Here is a 14,025-nt window from a genome sequence, read left to right as displayed (position 1 = left end):
AGAGCTTCATACAACCTGACCTTGAGTGTTTCCTCTCTGGACCACCTGTGCCAATGTTTCACCACTCCCACTGTAAACAATGTCTTCCTTGTATCTAGACTAAAATAGAGAATGTTTTATGCTGCTAACATTTTACACTGATTGCTTTGCTAAAGAAAACTTGCAGTTGCCATTGTTATTTTTAATGGGAAGTATTTAGTGTTGTGACTTTGAGAGAGTAACTTTAAAACTGTGCAAGAGCCAGTCCTCAGCTTTCACTGGTAACTTACTTGATGCCAGATGTACTGTATGTAATTAAACATGAATTATGTGAAATTCTTTACTTAAATGTAAAGCTGCCGGAAGCCTTAATCGCAATCAGGATTCTGTTGTGCTTTGTACTTTACAAACATGTAATGCTGTAATTCATACAAATTCAACCTTTTCCTCTTCTCCCCTTCTTTGTTTCTTTTGCATAAAGAACTACTAATCTGTCAAGCAAATTGATGGAATTTAACTTGGGTACTGATAAGCAGACTTTCTTGTCTAAGCTTATCAAATCCATTTTCATTCCCTACTTGGAGAATTACATAGAGGTGGAAATTGGTTATTTGAAAAGCAGGAGTGCTATGATTCTGCAACGCTATTATGATTCCAAAAACCACCAGAAGAGGTCCATTGGCACTGGAGGGTAAGTTTCTTCTGTCTAGTTTCCTACTTATAAAATGGAAGGGAGGCAATAAGGGGAGAAACACAGCATTTACCATGTCAGATGTACAGTGATGAAATACAAAAGAACTTCTAAAATGACCTACAGCTTTTTTTGGTAATTTGCTGTCACTTAATGTTAACTTCTGCTAAAAACTGTATTGCTCTTGGTACATGTGAAAGGTGATGCATGGTATTTGTATGCTCATGGGAAATGAAAAATACCAGTTAAACCTATGTTTCAACTTAGGATCCAGATCCACAAAAGGACTGAAGCAAAATTAAGGTACCTAAAGCATGTATGTGTGTGTATCTAAAAGCATACATTTTTTTTCACCTGCCCAGGTCTTGTGGTCCCCTCCCAAGACCTAGGAAGGGGAAAAGACCATAGCAATGTCAGTGAGAAAGCTCTTAATGAGCCCAGAAGATGCAGTGGACTTAGAGAAAGGTAAAACAAGACTTCATTATCCTCAGAGTAGAGAAACTCTAATCAAGAAGTAGTGAGAAGTGGGAAAGGGAGAATTAAAACTTGTGTGAGGCAAAGGTGATAAGACTACTTCACCTTCCAAAGAGCTGGGTTCAGTGTGTCAGGAAAGAGAAGTGATTTGGAGAGAAGAGCAGCAGCAAAGTAATTAAATGAACTAAAAAACAAAGATGAAAATTTAATTTTCTTGGAGAAAATTAAATTGGTTGTAGTGTATGGGTTGTTTTATGCATGAAAATGTGTTGGAGCATGCTTGACTAAATCAGGACTGCTGAGATAGTGAATGAGGATGAGAGGATCAATGGGTGTGGATGAGATAGAAAGCTCTCAATAGTGTTTTGAACGTGCAGCGTGACAGAATGTATGGAGGCTATACTTGGTCTGCAGAGCATAAATGCCTTAAGAGTCAATTTAAATGACTCTTACTCCACAATGGGGAATAGCTGGTCCCATGGTGTGAACATGCCATGGCAGAACACAATTGACTGTGGGATCAGATGTAGTAGCTCTGCATTTGCTGGCAATTTTTAAGCTTGTGAGAATGTTGTGATGCTTGTGATTCCTAAAAACTGTGTTTTGGGTTCTGTTTTTTAACAACTAAATCATTGTTGAATTTGAGCCTCAGAGCTTCCATCCAGTGAAATCTCCATATGGTATATCCTTGTTCTAGTATTCAGGACCTCAAAGAGAGAATAAGGCAGCGTACAAATTTGCCATTGGGGCCAAGCATTGACACACATGGAGAAACTTTTCTGTCACAAGAAGTGGTGGTTAACCTCTTGCAAGAAACTAAGCAAGCTTTTGAAAGATGTCACAGGGTAAGTTTGCTTCCTGTGATCTCCACTCGGGATAGAATTTTGAGGTTTGGTTTTTAAGTGCAATAGGAACAAATGAAGTACATTAATTATTTCTTGTATTTTTGTTTGAATCAGGGTCATGGTGGAGGCTAAGGGGTTTTTGCTTCTAAAATGTGGGACTGGTTGTATTGTATGGATTTTAATGCTGTCTGGTTTTGGAAGAATTAAGGAGGGTTGAACCTATTGTCTGCATTGCTTTTCTTACTAAATTAGACTGAAGACTTGAAAAGCCTTTAGTGTAATCTTTTTTTCCTGCTTTAAAAATGCAGAGAGTAGTTCAACAGTTGTTTTCCTGTGGCACTTGGTGCCATGGTTTAGTCATGAGGTCTAGTGACAGGTTGGACTTGATGATCTTTGAGGTCTCTTCCAACCTTGGTGATTCTGTGATTCTTCCAGCATTTGACAACGTAACCAAAAATTGCTGAGAGGAATAATCTTTAATATGGTTTACCTTGGTAACCCTCTAATGATCTTTAATTGCTGTAGTCTAACACAATAAAAAGTGTTTTCCTTCTCATTAAATTGCTGATTTTATTGCCTGTCAATTACTATTTGTCTGTTGCTTTAGTATAAATGAAAACTGTTGAAATTTTATGGCAAAACTTAAATGCTAGGGATTGGTTTTTCACAGGCTAACTACAATGACTTCTAACAAATTTTACTGCCCCTAACATTCTAAATTAGCTTAGTGCAGAGAAACATTTACATTTTAGATATTTAGAAGTTTTAATGTTTTCTCTACTTGGAGGGGTGAAAGTTATAACAAAATACTGATAGGGCACCATTACCTGTACACACTGGGATGACCACCGTTGGAGTGGTGACAGTCAGTGTCTGCAAGACAAGCAGGTAGATCATTACTTCTCTCACTCAGTATAGTAGTTACTAGAAGCAATTGTTAAACTCATGATGGAAATTAACTTTTCCCAATTATGTAAAACTCCTTTTTGCTCTTTCCTGTGATGATCAGAATTTGTCACACTAGGTCTGAAGAGAACTATGTACGTTGGGATGGGAACCAATGCTAAATGAATCTTGGCTTATACAGACAGTTGTAGAATTACAGCTGTTCAACTGCTCTGTTATCATACAGGCTGCTCAGGTTTTGATTGGGGTCACAGCAACTCACTATGCAAAAGAGAAGTTACATGTATCCCTGGCTAATTCATTATAGGAGATGACAGATGCACTGTCTGTCCCAACTGTGACTGCTTTAGGAAAAATAAATTGGTTGTTCTGAATGTAACTGCCTTGTGCCATGTTTTGGAGTTTGGAAATCTCTGTAACAGTGTTTTATTGTTGGGGGTTTTGTTGTGTATTTTTTAGTTTTGGGAGGGGGAATATGGCAGAAATCTTCTGGTCTTTTGTTACATAAATTAACTTGAATTGCAATAGTATTCTTTCTTACTCCTAGCCTCATGGAGTCTTCACATAATTCCTTAAAAACCAAAACTGTGTTTCTTATGTACAAAAGCCCTGTCACATTTTTCTTTAGAAAAGGGATTTACTAACAGGTTGCTGTCCAAAATCCCACATTGCTTGCAGCTCATGAAGGTACAGATGCTCTGTGTGTATGTGGGCATTACTTCACTTAATAAAAATTTTCATGCTCTGTTGACTCCTGCTGAACTGTGGTAAGTGGAGCTGAGGTTCAGTCTGTAGTTGTGGTTTGGTTTTTTTTCCCTGTAGTACTGTGGCAGTTGTAGAAGAACAGCTGCACTGGGTGAGACTGAAGGTCGATCTAACCCAGTGTCCTGCCTCTGGCTGTGGGCAGGGGCAGAAGCTTAGCAGAAGAGGGAAAAAAGGCAGGGTATAAAGACAATTGTCTCTTCTGTGTGTTTTTTTTTTTTCCCCCAGCATCCAGTGATATGCAGTTTAGGTAATTCCTGACACTACATTCAGACAATTCTGGTTTAAGGACTACTAATTTGTATCTACCTTTATTATTACTATTAGAAACTGTTTATACTTTTGCTTTTTGTAGCATCCTGTGGCATGCCAGCTTCAGTTTACTTGTTACTGTCAAATACTGATACTAAAGGCTGTTCCTGAATAGTTCTCTGTATAGTTACTTTTCATTTAGAATAAAATTCCAATTACTCTGGAATATTTGTTACATTTTAAGCTTATCCCCTACGCAATATGGGATAAACTTTCAAATGTATGTAGAACTGACCTTTAGGATAAATTATTTTTCTTTTTCTTCAAAGCTCTCTGATCCATCTGACTTACCCAAGAATGCTTTCAGAATTTTCTCTATGCTTGTAGAGTTCTTATGTACTGAACACATCGATTATGCATTAGAAACAGGCCTTGCTGGTGAGTATTAATATTTTCTGAGCATTTCATCTCGTTGGCCTTTTTGTGCAGATGATCTTTGCAGATCCTTGCTGTGCCTTATTGATTGACCTTGCTCAGAATGCACCGGTTAGATGAAATTTGTTTTGTGTGTTTGGGAGTCGGCACTGAACGTCTTCTAAAGTGTAACTTCCATTTGGAGATGTGCTGTGCGGATGGAAACGAGCTACCGTCTTCAGAAACATTTGTATCACAGAAAACTGGGGCATCAGCACTCCCTACTTATTTTAATTGTTCTCTGTGATACAGCAGGAGAATATTTTTACATTAAAACTTAATGTCTTCCATTTTGTGAGAATTCCATGTCTGTTTGCATACCTGTGCAATTTGAAGAGTGGCGGTAAAAAAGGAAACTGCTTCTGTTGACTTAATCTTGACAGGGAGAACCTGTCTTTTCTACATGAAAGCATCAAACTCTCCTAATGAAGAAATACTTAAATTGGCTGTTCCATTTTGGTTTTAGAAATTTGAAAAGCAAGATATTTCTGTGCTTGTGGTTATTACCTGTTGCAGCTGTGAGAAGAGTTCTATATATGGCACCATGCTAAATTTTTGAAGCTCTAAGCCGGTGGTTTAAGCATTCATGGAAAAATTTTGCATGTTTAAAAAACCATCACACTAATTTTAAGAGCAGCATATCATTACAATCCTAATGAAACTTCTCTTGCTGTAGGCATTCCCTCTTCTGATTCAAAGAATGCAAATCTCTATTTCTTGGATGTTGTCCACCAGGCCAATACTATTTTCCATTTATTTGACAAGCAGTTCAATGATCATCTGATGCCATTAATCAGGTACCTTTTGTTCTGATTGATATTTCCTTTGCAAATGGTCATTTTTGGAGATGAAAGCATTTTTTTCCATTCATCATCTCTATTAGGAGGAGTTTATTCTTGGGGTGATTCAGCTTAATGTGGGAAGATAAAATACTGTAATGGGAGGGGGAGGAAGGAAAGTTAACTCATTTCCTTGGAGAGCTAATGGGAGAAAGGGATCTCCAAGAGCATTGATAGGAAGGAGAGACAAGTTGCTCCTTAGAGATATCATTGCTGCATTACAGGCCAGTACTAGAGGGGGTTTGTGGCTGCCCTTTAGGGTGAGATGGTGATGTCAGGGCTGCTGAGACTCCTGGAGGTACAGAGGGAGCAACTGGCCATGCATTGGAAGCCACACATGAGTGACAGGAAAGCTGCATGGTGTTTGGATCCATGAATCAGATGTACTTGAGGTAGAGCACGCCCAAAATCTGGATTTCCTTGCTCACCTGCCAGGGGCTGGCAGCCGTGGTGAGGCTCAGTAGGTGCAACACTGCCTGAGGTGTGTTACAGTGCTGCCCATCAGCACACAGCAGATCCTGCTCAGGGTCAGGTGGCTGTTCAGGGGTTGATTTATTGTTTTGAAGCCAGCTAGTCTTTTCTGATGGGAAATTGTCACAAAATCCTGTTATAATGAGCAGAGCCAGAGGACAATTTTAACTGAACACTTTGTCACACACCCAACACTCTATACTGTTGCAGTTCTTCTCCTAAATTATCTGAATGCCTTCAGAAGAAAAAGGATATCATAGAACAAATGGAAGTGAAGCTGGATATGGGCATTGATAGGCAAGTAAAGATTTATACTTTCTGTTAATAATTCTTGTAAAACCATATTGTGATGTACCTTACTTTTCCCTCTGAGGATGAATTACTTCTGAACAAAGGTATCTTTCTTTTAATTTCCTTTTTAAATCCATAAGTATGCATTATTGTGTATAGGAAATTTAGATTGTGTTTGCTTATAAGGTCATATCTACCATGGCAGATTTCTGACCCATAAATATTTGTGGAAGGATGCTAAAGGATTTTGATCCTGTTGAAAAAGTGCAGTAATTCAGCTTTACCTTGTTGTTTCAAACTACTTTTTTTCCTCTTTAATGGAGAGAGGAATGATGATTGAAATAGGTTAAATACTTGCAGGATTTCCACTAGGAGCAAAGTTTGACAAAAATAGGTTAGATGATTTGCTTGAATCTGTACAGTGCTATGGATTAGACCCAGTCACAGAAGTCTGTAGACCTGCAATACTTTTCACTCTGACATTGAGTTGCTTTGAGGTTGCAAGTGACTCATTTAATCTTTTAAAAAATTATTATTTCTCCAAATAAAAATGTGAGGGTAGCTGTAAAAACTGTAAATTAAAGTAATAGCTGTTTTGCACCAGAGGAAAATATTAAATGAACTTTCTTCATATTAGGATTGGAGCTGTTGTGTGATGCCCTACTTTGGCCTGAGAAGAATTTAGTGTTCACAGGCTTCGAAGTGGCATTAGTCAACCTAGAATACATTAGCTAACCTTTCTGTGCCTGTTTTCACTCTGCAGTAACAGAAATAAGCTCTCCTGTGGGTGATGAGAAATACTCTGGAAGTTATTATTTAGGTTTTGCAAGGATCATGCCATACTGGAGGGGGATGATAACAGTATAGGCAAAACTGGTGTGTCCTACTGGACATTTTCCATAGAGAGATAAGGAAGAGATTTGATACATGTGTTTTCTGTGGGTGCACAAAGAAAGGTGGAGATAGGGGATGTGAATGTGGCAATCAAGATCCTCAGCTGCTCCTACTGCAAAGGACCTTAGAGTTTTAAACACAATTTGAAATACTTGAACCATTGAGACCATAAGCTTAGATCTAGACAGACACAGGTCAGTCATTAGCTTTAGAACAGTTTGTAACTGTTTGTGTAAAAATAATTAATCTCTTAAAAGTAAGGCTTCAGAAAACAAGTCCCTGTTGGAACTGGTTCAAGGGTTTGTGGATGGAGGCTTGAAAAAAAAAAAGTGCTTTGGCATGTATAAAAGAGATACTAGTTTTAAGATGGATGTTACATGTAAAATGTGCTTGTGTGCCTGCCTGCATGCTTGCTTTGTGGTGCCACTGATGCTTTCTAGAAATGATTGTTTTGCTTAAAGGAATGCCCAAGTTTAAGAAAAAGCGGAAAATTTCTAAATGTTGGTGGTTTCAGTATTATCCTGTCCAAAAAAGTTCAACAGCAGCTTTTTGGATGGCATTCATAGCAACTGTCTACCTCTGTAAAAGTGATGTATCAGCTAAACAAAATCAGTACAACTGGATTTATTTCAGTTTGTATGCTGTGCAAACAGCCTTCTGGGAGTATCTGTTGAAGATGGAAATTGAGGAGAATGCAAGTTATAATTTCTGTAAATTTCTATTGATATGTGGATTGTTGAATGCAGCACACCTGAAATTCCAAGTCTAAGCTCTGCATAGAAAAAAAGAGAGTTTATTCCTTCTTTGTGTGTGTGTGTGTGTGTGTGTGTGTATTCCTCACTCCACCTTGAATCCTTCAAGGCTTCTAAAGGCTTTGACTGTTTTCTTTGGGGAGGTTGGGGAGGGAGGAGTAGGGAGGAAGAAAAGGGGAGGGGAAGAAAAAGTAGAGAGAGAGGGAGGCACAGAGAGAGGTGTGCAACCTCTCTTTTTGACATTTGGTTGAACTTAAAATAACCAGGGCCATGACCTTAGGTAATGTTCTGAAAGATAAATCCCCTCAGGGAGAAATATGATGCTGTAAAACTCTATTAGATTTGAGAACAAGAGAAATCCCAATCCCTGGCAAAGGAAAAGGGTTTTGTTTGGTTCTCACTCACCCTTTCATTTTCCAAGTAATATGCAATGTCATCTAATTCTACTAAACTCTTTGGAACTCTTGCTCTGGCTTTCTGATTCCATCTGCATTGAAGAATGCTATCTGATTTCTCTGAAGAGCTAGATTAGAATGGATTACCTAACAATGAATGCATTCCTTTTAAGAAGAGATGGCCAACATGCTGTGCACTGGGCTCCAAGACACTAAACTTGGAGAGAAGAGTTTGTAGGGTTGTTGAGGTTTTTTTGTTGGTGTTTGGTTTTGTTTGTTTTTACTGATTCCCCTTTTTCTAACTGCTTACATAAAATCAAGCATATTTTCTCTGTAGAATTGCACTGCAGTTTCTGGAGAGTGCATTCATGTGTCTGTTCTGCTAAGTATTTCCTGTGACATGTCCTAGCATCACTTGCTTCCTACACTAAATGCAAACATGCATTAAATCTCTTGTAGATTACTCAAATGTTATGTAGTGGGATTTTTCCTTACTGCTTTATGCTGTTCATTTGTTTCATAGAGTCATGTTAGTATGCATAAATACAAAAATCAAGGAAATTAAAATGTTCCCTTCAAAACTCAATCTGTATTTGTAACTTTAAAGGACACTGAATTGCATGATTGGACAGATGAAGCACATCTTGGCTGCAGAGCAGAAGAAGACAGATTTTAAACCAGAAGATGAAAACAATGTTTTGATTCAGTATACTAATGTAAGTAAATGAAGTCCCAGCTCCTCATCGGTATAGCTTCAAGTACTCATGAGTGCTATCAGATACAAAATGTTCCTTACTAGACACATGTTGGACAACATGTGCATTTGGTTAATTTACTTTGCTATTCCATTTTGCACTGAGCACCTCCAAACTCTTATTTCCTCAAGTGGAAAAGGAACATTAGCCATGTGGTATCTAGTGTTAGACCCAAATAAGTAGGTGCTGGACCAACTGTCACATTCTTTCCTCTCCCAAGAGGTCCAGATTTGGAACAAGATTTTTGCTGATAATTAATTTAAGCTGCCAGTTGCAGAAAATCAGTTATCAGGTGCTTTCTAGTCATTGGGTGCTTTTTTCCCCATAGAATGGCAGGAGTGTGACAAAGCATCATGGATATGGCATGAATGTTCTTTTCTCCAGAATGTTGTCTCTGGATGTGCCTGAATCCTAGTTTATGGGCTGCTGAGAAGCTATAGTGTGGGGTTACATTAGTGTCCTGTTAGGAAACAGTGCAGAGAGTAGAGAACAAGCTGCACTCAACGGGAAGGAGTGAGAGCACTGCCCAAATGCCTGCAGCCAAGTGGGAAGGGGAGAAGTGGAACAATAGGAAGTTGAGTCTGGTATTGTGTGGGAAGGGTGCATGGCTGTTAGTTTAGGTTTGTAATCATAGCTGACAAGAGGTTCTTAATCACTTTCCCCTCACCCTCCACCCCTATGTTTGATCATTGTTTAAAATCCCAAATTAAATAGTTGTATTATGAACTAACACACTTGATTATTCATATATTGGTTGTAAGGGACCCTTACAAGTCATCTAGTCCGTTGTTTTGCATCCATCTAGTCCACACTGTCATGCATCCATGTTTCTACTTGCATTTTTGTGTCTATGTGGCAAATAAAGCTTGGAAAATTATTAATTAGGAAAGTTACTCATTTCAATTGTGTGTCATGGGATGTTTAAAGACTTAATGCCTGATATTCAGCTTATGATGTGGAAGCCACTTTGAAAATAACAAATTTCTAGAAAGTTGTGTTATTTTCCTTTTTTTTTTTTCTCCCCTTTTTTCCCCCCTTCATTTAGGCTTGTGTTAAAGTCTGTGGCTATGTTAGAAAGCAAGTGGAAAAGATTAGAAATTCTATGGATGGTAAAAACGTGGACACAGTTTTGATGGAGCTTGGAGTTCGTTTCCATCGACTTATCTATGAACACCTACAGCAATATTCCTACAGTTGCATGGGAGGCATGTTAGCCATTTGTGACGTGGCTGAATATAGGAAGTGTGCCAAAGACTTCAAGGTAAGCATCTACAGGTTGTTGATGTCAGAATTAGTAGCAGGACTCTGCTTTCAATCAGATGTTCTTTTTTTCCTAAAATTAGTTTGTTTCTGTTTGAACATTGCCTTTTTGTATGCTGGTGTTATATACGTTCTGTTACTAAACTAGCAGTTCTTTTATCATGCCCTAAAGAGCAGTTTGCTGAGAGCATTTTATTGATTGCTGCCTATGTGTGTCTGTTGAGGAAGGATTGTTTGCACCATTAGTATTAGTATTTGTTCCCCTTTACTCTGCTTTTGTGAGACCCCACCTTGAATACTGTGTCCAGTTCTGGTGTCCTGTTCACAAGAAGGACAGAACTGTTGGAGCAAGTCCAGAGAATGACCACAAAGATGATCTAAGGGCTGGAGCACCTCTGCTATGAGATTAGGCTGAGAGAACTGGGGCTGTTCAGCCTGGAGAAGAGAAGACTCTGACAGGACCTTACAGCTGCCTTCCAGTACCTCAAAGGAACCTCCAGGAAGCCTGGAGAGGGACTTTTCATGAGGGTATCTAGCAATAGGACAATGGTTTGAAGCTGAGGGCAGAGTAGGTTTGGACTGGGTCTTAAGAAGAAGTTCTTCAGTCTGAGGAATGAGTTGCACCAGGAGGTCACGGTTGTCCTCTTCCTGGAGGTGTTCAAGGCTGGGTTGGATTAGGCCTTGAGCAATCAAGTCTAGTATAGAGACATCTGTGCCCATGGCAGGGAGGTTGGAGTAGAAGATCTCTAAGGTCACTTTCGACATAAGCCATTCCATAACTGTGTTCTATGTACAGCTTTCTGTGTGTGCATATTTCCCTATGGTTGTGTATCTGCCTATGTCTAGATATATTTACGCACACAAGGAGAGGATGATGGATGTGACTCCTCTGTCAGGAGAGGAGGTGTTTTGAAGACCTAGATGGACGTTGTGTTCTAAGACTTAAAGCAACTCTGATTTGTGACAGCTGCATTTTTTCTTTCTTTTCTCTTAACCACAGATTGCGCTGGTGTTACAACTCTTTGATACCTTGCATGCACTTTGCAATCTTCTGGTTGTAGCCCCGGATAATTTAAAGCAAGTTTGCTCGGGAGAACAGCTTGCTAATCTGGACAAGAACATCCTTCACTCCTTTGTTCAGCTGCGTGTTGATTATAGGTCTGCTCGTCTCGCTCGTCACTTCAGCTGAGAGCAGGGAAAGAAGTGCTGCACCTTCGGGCAGGCCTCAGTTGTTAGAAAGCACAGAGAATGATTTCTTACCAAACCATGGTTGTAACTTTTGTGGAGTAATGACTGTTCATAATAAAGCAGCAGCAGCCATAATTAAACATGATTATATGGAAGGTGAGCAGGTAAAACTCGGAATGATATTTCATGTAAGCTAAAGCTCTCCCAGTGAAGAGAATCTACTTCCTACTGATTTTTTTTTTTCCTACTGGAAACATGTTGGTGTAGGAAAGCAAGCAGTGCGTTGAAAGTATTTTAGTCTCCAATATTGAATTATCAGATACCATTTGTTAGACTTGAACTACAGAGCATAGCGTAGGTAATGGATTACATAGAATAGACCAGTGTAAAAACATTCTTCATCAATTTTAATGACTTAGACTTCAGCACAGCTAATCATAATCAAATTATCTTTGATTGGTGTTTCTAAGTCATTTCTTTCATTTAAAGCCTTATCCTGCTCAGTGTAATTTCTTGCTCTAATTAATTAGCTTGGAATTTCTTCAAGATGTAGAAGTAAAAGCAACCCCATCCCAGAAAGATGTAATTTATTCATTGTGTAGCATTCTAAACAGAACTAAATTAGTGACAAGTTTTGGGGGGCTTTTTTGGTTCTTTGATTTTTGGGAGGGTTTTTTGTACCTAATGGTCAGGGGCCCACCAGAACATATTGGCATTGTATGATCTGACATTCTGGTTGGTTTGATGCTGGCACACTGAATTTTTTACATGCTCCTAAGGTAAATCCATTCTTATTCCAAGGTGAAGGTGCCCATTGTTGGGTTAATACAAGAGAATTTTCTCCTGTCTCTTGTTTTGTATGTAAATAAATTCAAATTATGATGAAGGAAAAGGGTAAAATGTAGCCCGGTGTTTCATATGTGGGAAGAATGGACAGCAAATCTAGACAAAACCTGGAGCTGAAAACTCCTGTTGAAGGTGATTGAGCCTCAGTGCCTGAGCAGTATAAAATGTTGAAGTGTGCACAAGCTTCTCTTCCACTGATTTCAATACTGGAGGCAGGCTATTTCTGTGTCCATTATGCCCCAGGATTTATTCAGGGTATTTCTGAGATGGACCCAGAGTGTGCATATAGTGAGTTGAAGCAACAGTGATGTTGTAGCTTTTCCACAAGCAGTTGAAAATCATTGTAAATAGACCTTTATTCACAGTGAGCTCTTGTGGAAAACAGGTTGGAACTGCTGTGGTTTGCATCTTCAATCTGGTTTTCATAATCCCTAAACAAATCATCTGTAACTCTGTTTCTACTGTGGGCTCAGCCTATGCTACAGAAACTTTTCTCTCCCATTTCAGAGCAGCATTTCTACACATTTACTTTATGGGTGGGTCAAAACCAATTATTTTCCTCTTTTGTTAATGAATTCCCAGGTGTAGTCAATATTGATAGACTTATGTGCAACTTCTGTTGGTTGAGGTTCTTCTGCTTCATTTGGTATATAGCAGAGCACTATGACAATAAACAGAAGAAGGGATGCCAGAGTATCTCAAAGTTTTTGGGGAGATGGGCTGCTTTGTTGAGCTGTGTAGCTCTATTTCTTGGCCATGGCAAAGCCACAGTTTTGGACACTGGAGGAGTCACTTGCTTGTACTGCTGCCATTATTCTTCAAAAGCTCTGATGTGAATTCAGATGATACCTCTCTGTTACCTCTGTAACTGAAAGCCAACAATTTTAAGGCTGTGGTTTTATTAACCAATACAAAAATCTTTCTACAAAAAAGTGTCAATTTGTAAACACTTCAGGACAGTGAACATCATCTTAAGATTGCAGATCACAGAAGTGCTTCAGAACTCGTGTGTGATTGTTTGAATTATTTTAAGGTTGTATGAAATGTATCTACCATATTTCTGGCTTTATTAGCTGTGTTTTCCATGCATACGCTCAGTGCAATATTTTTCATTATGCCTGTTAACAGGAGGCAGCAAAAAGTAGGTGAGTACTTAAAAATGTAAACTCTTCCTCAATAAAAAGTATTCCCTCCAAACACCTTATTAATTTCATTTCCATGTTCTTCAACTATCTTTATACTCAATTGTATAAGCCCTTCTATTAAAAAGTAAAAAGAAAAAAAAAAAGAATAAAGTAATTTTACTGACCAAATGGATCACTGGTGTGAGCATTCCCTTTCCCCTTCCTTTAAAACCCCCTAAGCACATACTAATTGAGTTATAGTCCTAGAGAAGATGACACTGTCAATAATTCCAGAATCACAGTGTCTTAGGGCTTGGAAGGGACCTTAAAAGATCTTCTAATCCAACCCCCTGCCAGAGCAGGATCACCTAGAGTAGGTCACACAGGAACACAGCCAGGTTTGTTTTGAATATCTCCAGAGAAGGAGAATCCACAACCTCTCTGGGCAGCCTGTTCCAGTGTTTTGTTGCACTCATAGTGAAAAAGTTTTGTGTTTATGTGGAGCCTCCTCTGCTCCAGCTTGTACCCATTGCCCCTTGTCCTATCACTGAGAAGAGCTTGACTCTGTCTTCCTGACATTTGCCCTTCACATATTTACAAACATTAGTGAGGTCACCCCTCAGTCTCTTTCAAGCTAAAGAGATCCAGCTCCCTCAGTTTCTCATAAGGGAGATGTTCCTCTCCTTTAATCATGTTTATGGCTGTCTACTGAACTCTTTCAAACAGTTCCCTAAGGTTCTTCTTGAACTGAGGGGCTCAGAACTGGACACAGTATTCCAGATGTGGCCTCAACAGGGCAGAGAATGGGTGGAGAAGAACCTCTCTTG

At 39.0% G+C, this 14,025-nt stretch overlaps 1 protein-coding gene across 2 annotated transcripts in view; it reads left to right on the top strand.

The window, feature by feature from the left end:
• Positions 1–13,392, top strand: part of EXOC5 (exocyst complex component 5) — a 31,855-nt gene extending 18,463 nt beyond the window's left edge. Inside the window, exons 11-19 of one of the 2 annotated variants that reach the window (XM_054161690.1) lie at positions 461–670; positions 938–973; positions 1,842–1,989; positions 4,239–4,347; positions 5,060–5,180; positions 5,904–5,990; positions 8,633–8,741; positions 9,826–10,041; positions 11,041–13,392. In XM_054161690.1, coding sequence (XP_054017665.1) covers positions 461–670; positions 938–973; positions 1,842–1,989; positions 4,239–4,347; positions 5,060–5,180; positions 5,904–5,990; positions 8,633–8,741; positions 9,826–10,041; positions 11,041–11,229 — 1,225 coding nt within the window. In that variant the 3' untranslated portion in view covers positions 11,230–13,392. The remainder of the gene's footprint in view (positions 1–460; positions 671–937; positions 974–1,841; positions 1,990–4,238; positions 4,348–5,059; positions 5,181–5,903; positions 5,991–8,632; positions 8,742–9,825; positions 10,042–11,040) is intronic. The other variant, XM_054161691.1, reaches the window with a different exon arrangement.
• The last annotated feature ends 633 nt before the right edge of the window (positions 13,393–14,025 follow it).

Source organism: Dryobates pubescens, chromosome 5 (assembly GCF_014839835.1).
Source record: "Dryobates pubescens isolate bDryPub1 chromosome 5, bDryPub1.pri, whole genome shotgun sequence".
Classification (NCBI taxonomy): Eukaryota; Metazoa; Chordata; class Aves; order Piciformes; family Picidae; genus Dryobates; species Dryobates pubescens.
This window is presented reverse-complemented; position numbering and strand designations above follow the sequence as displayed.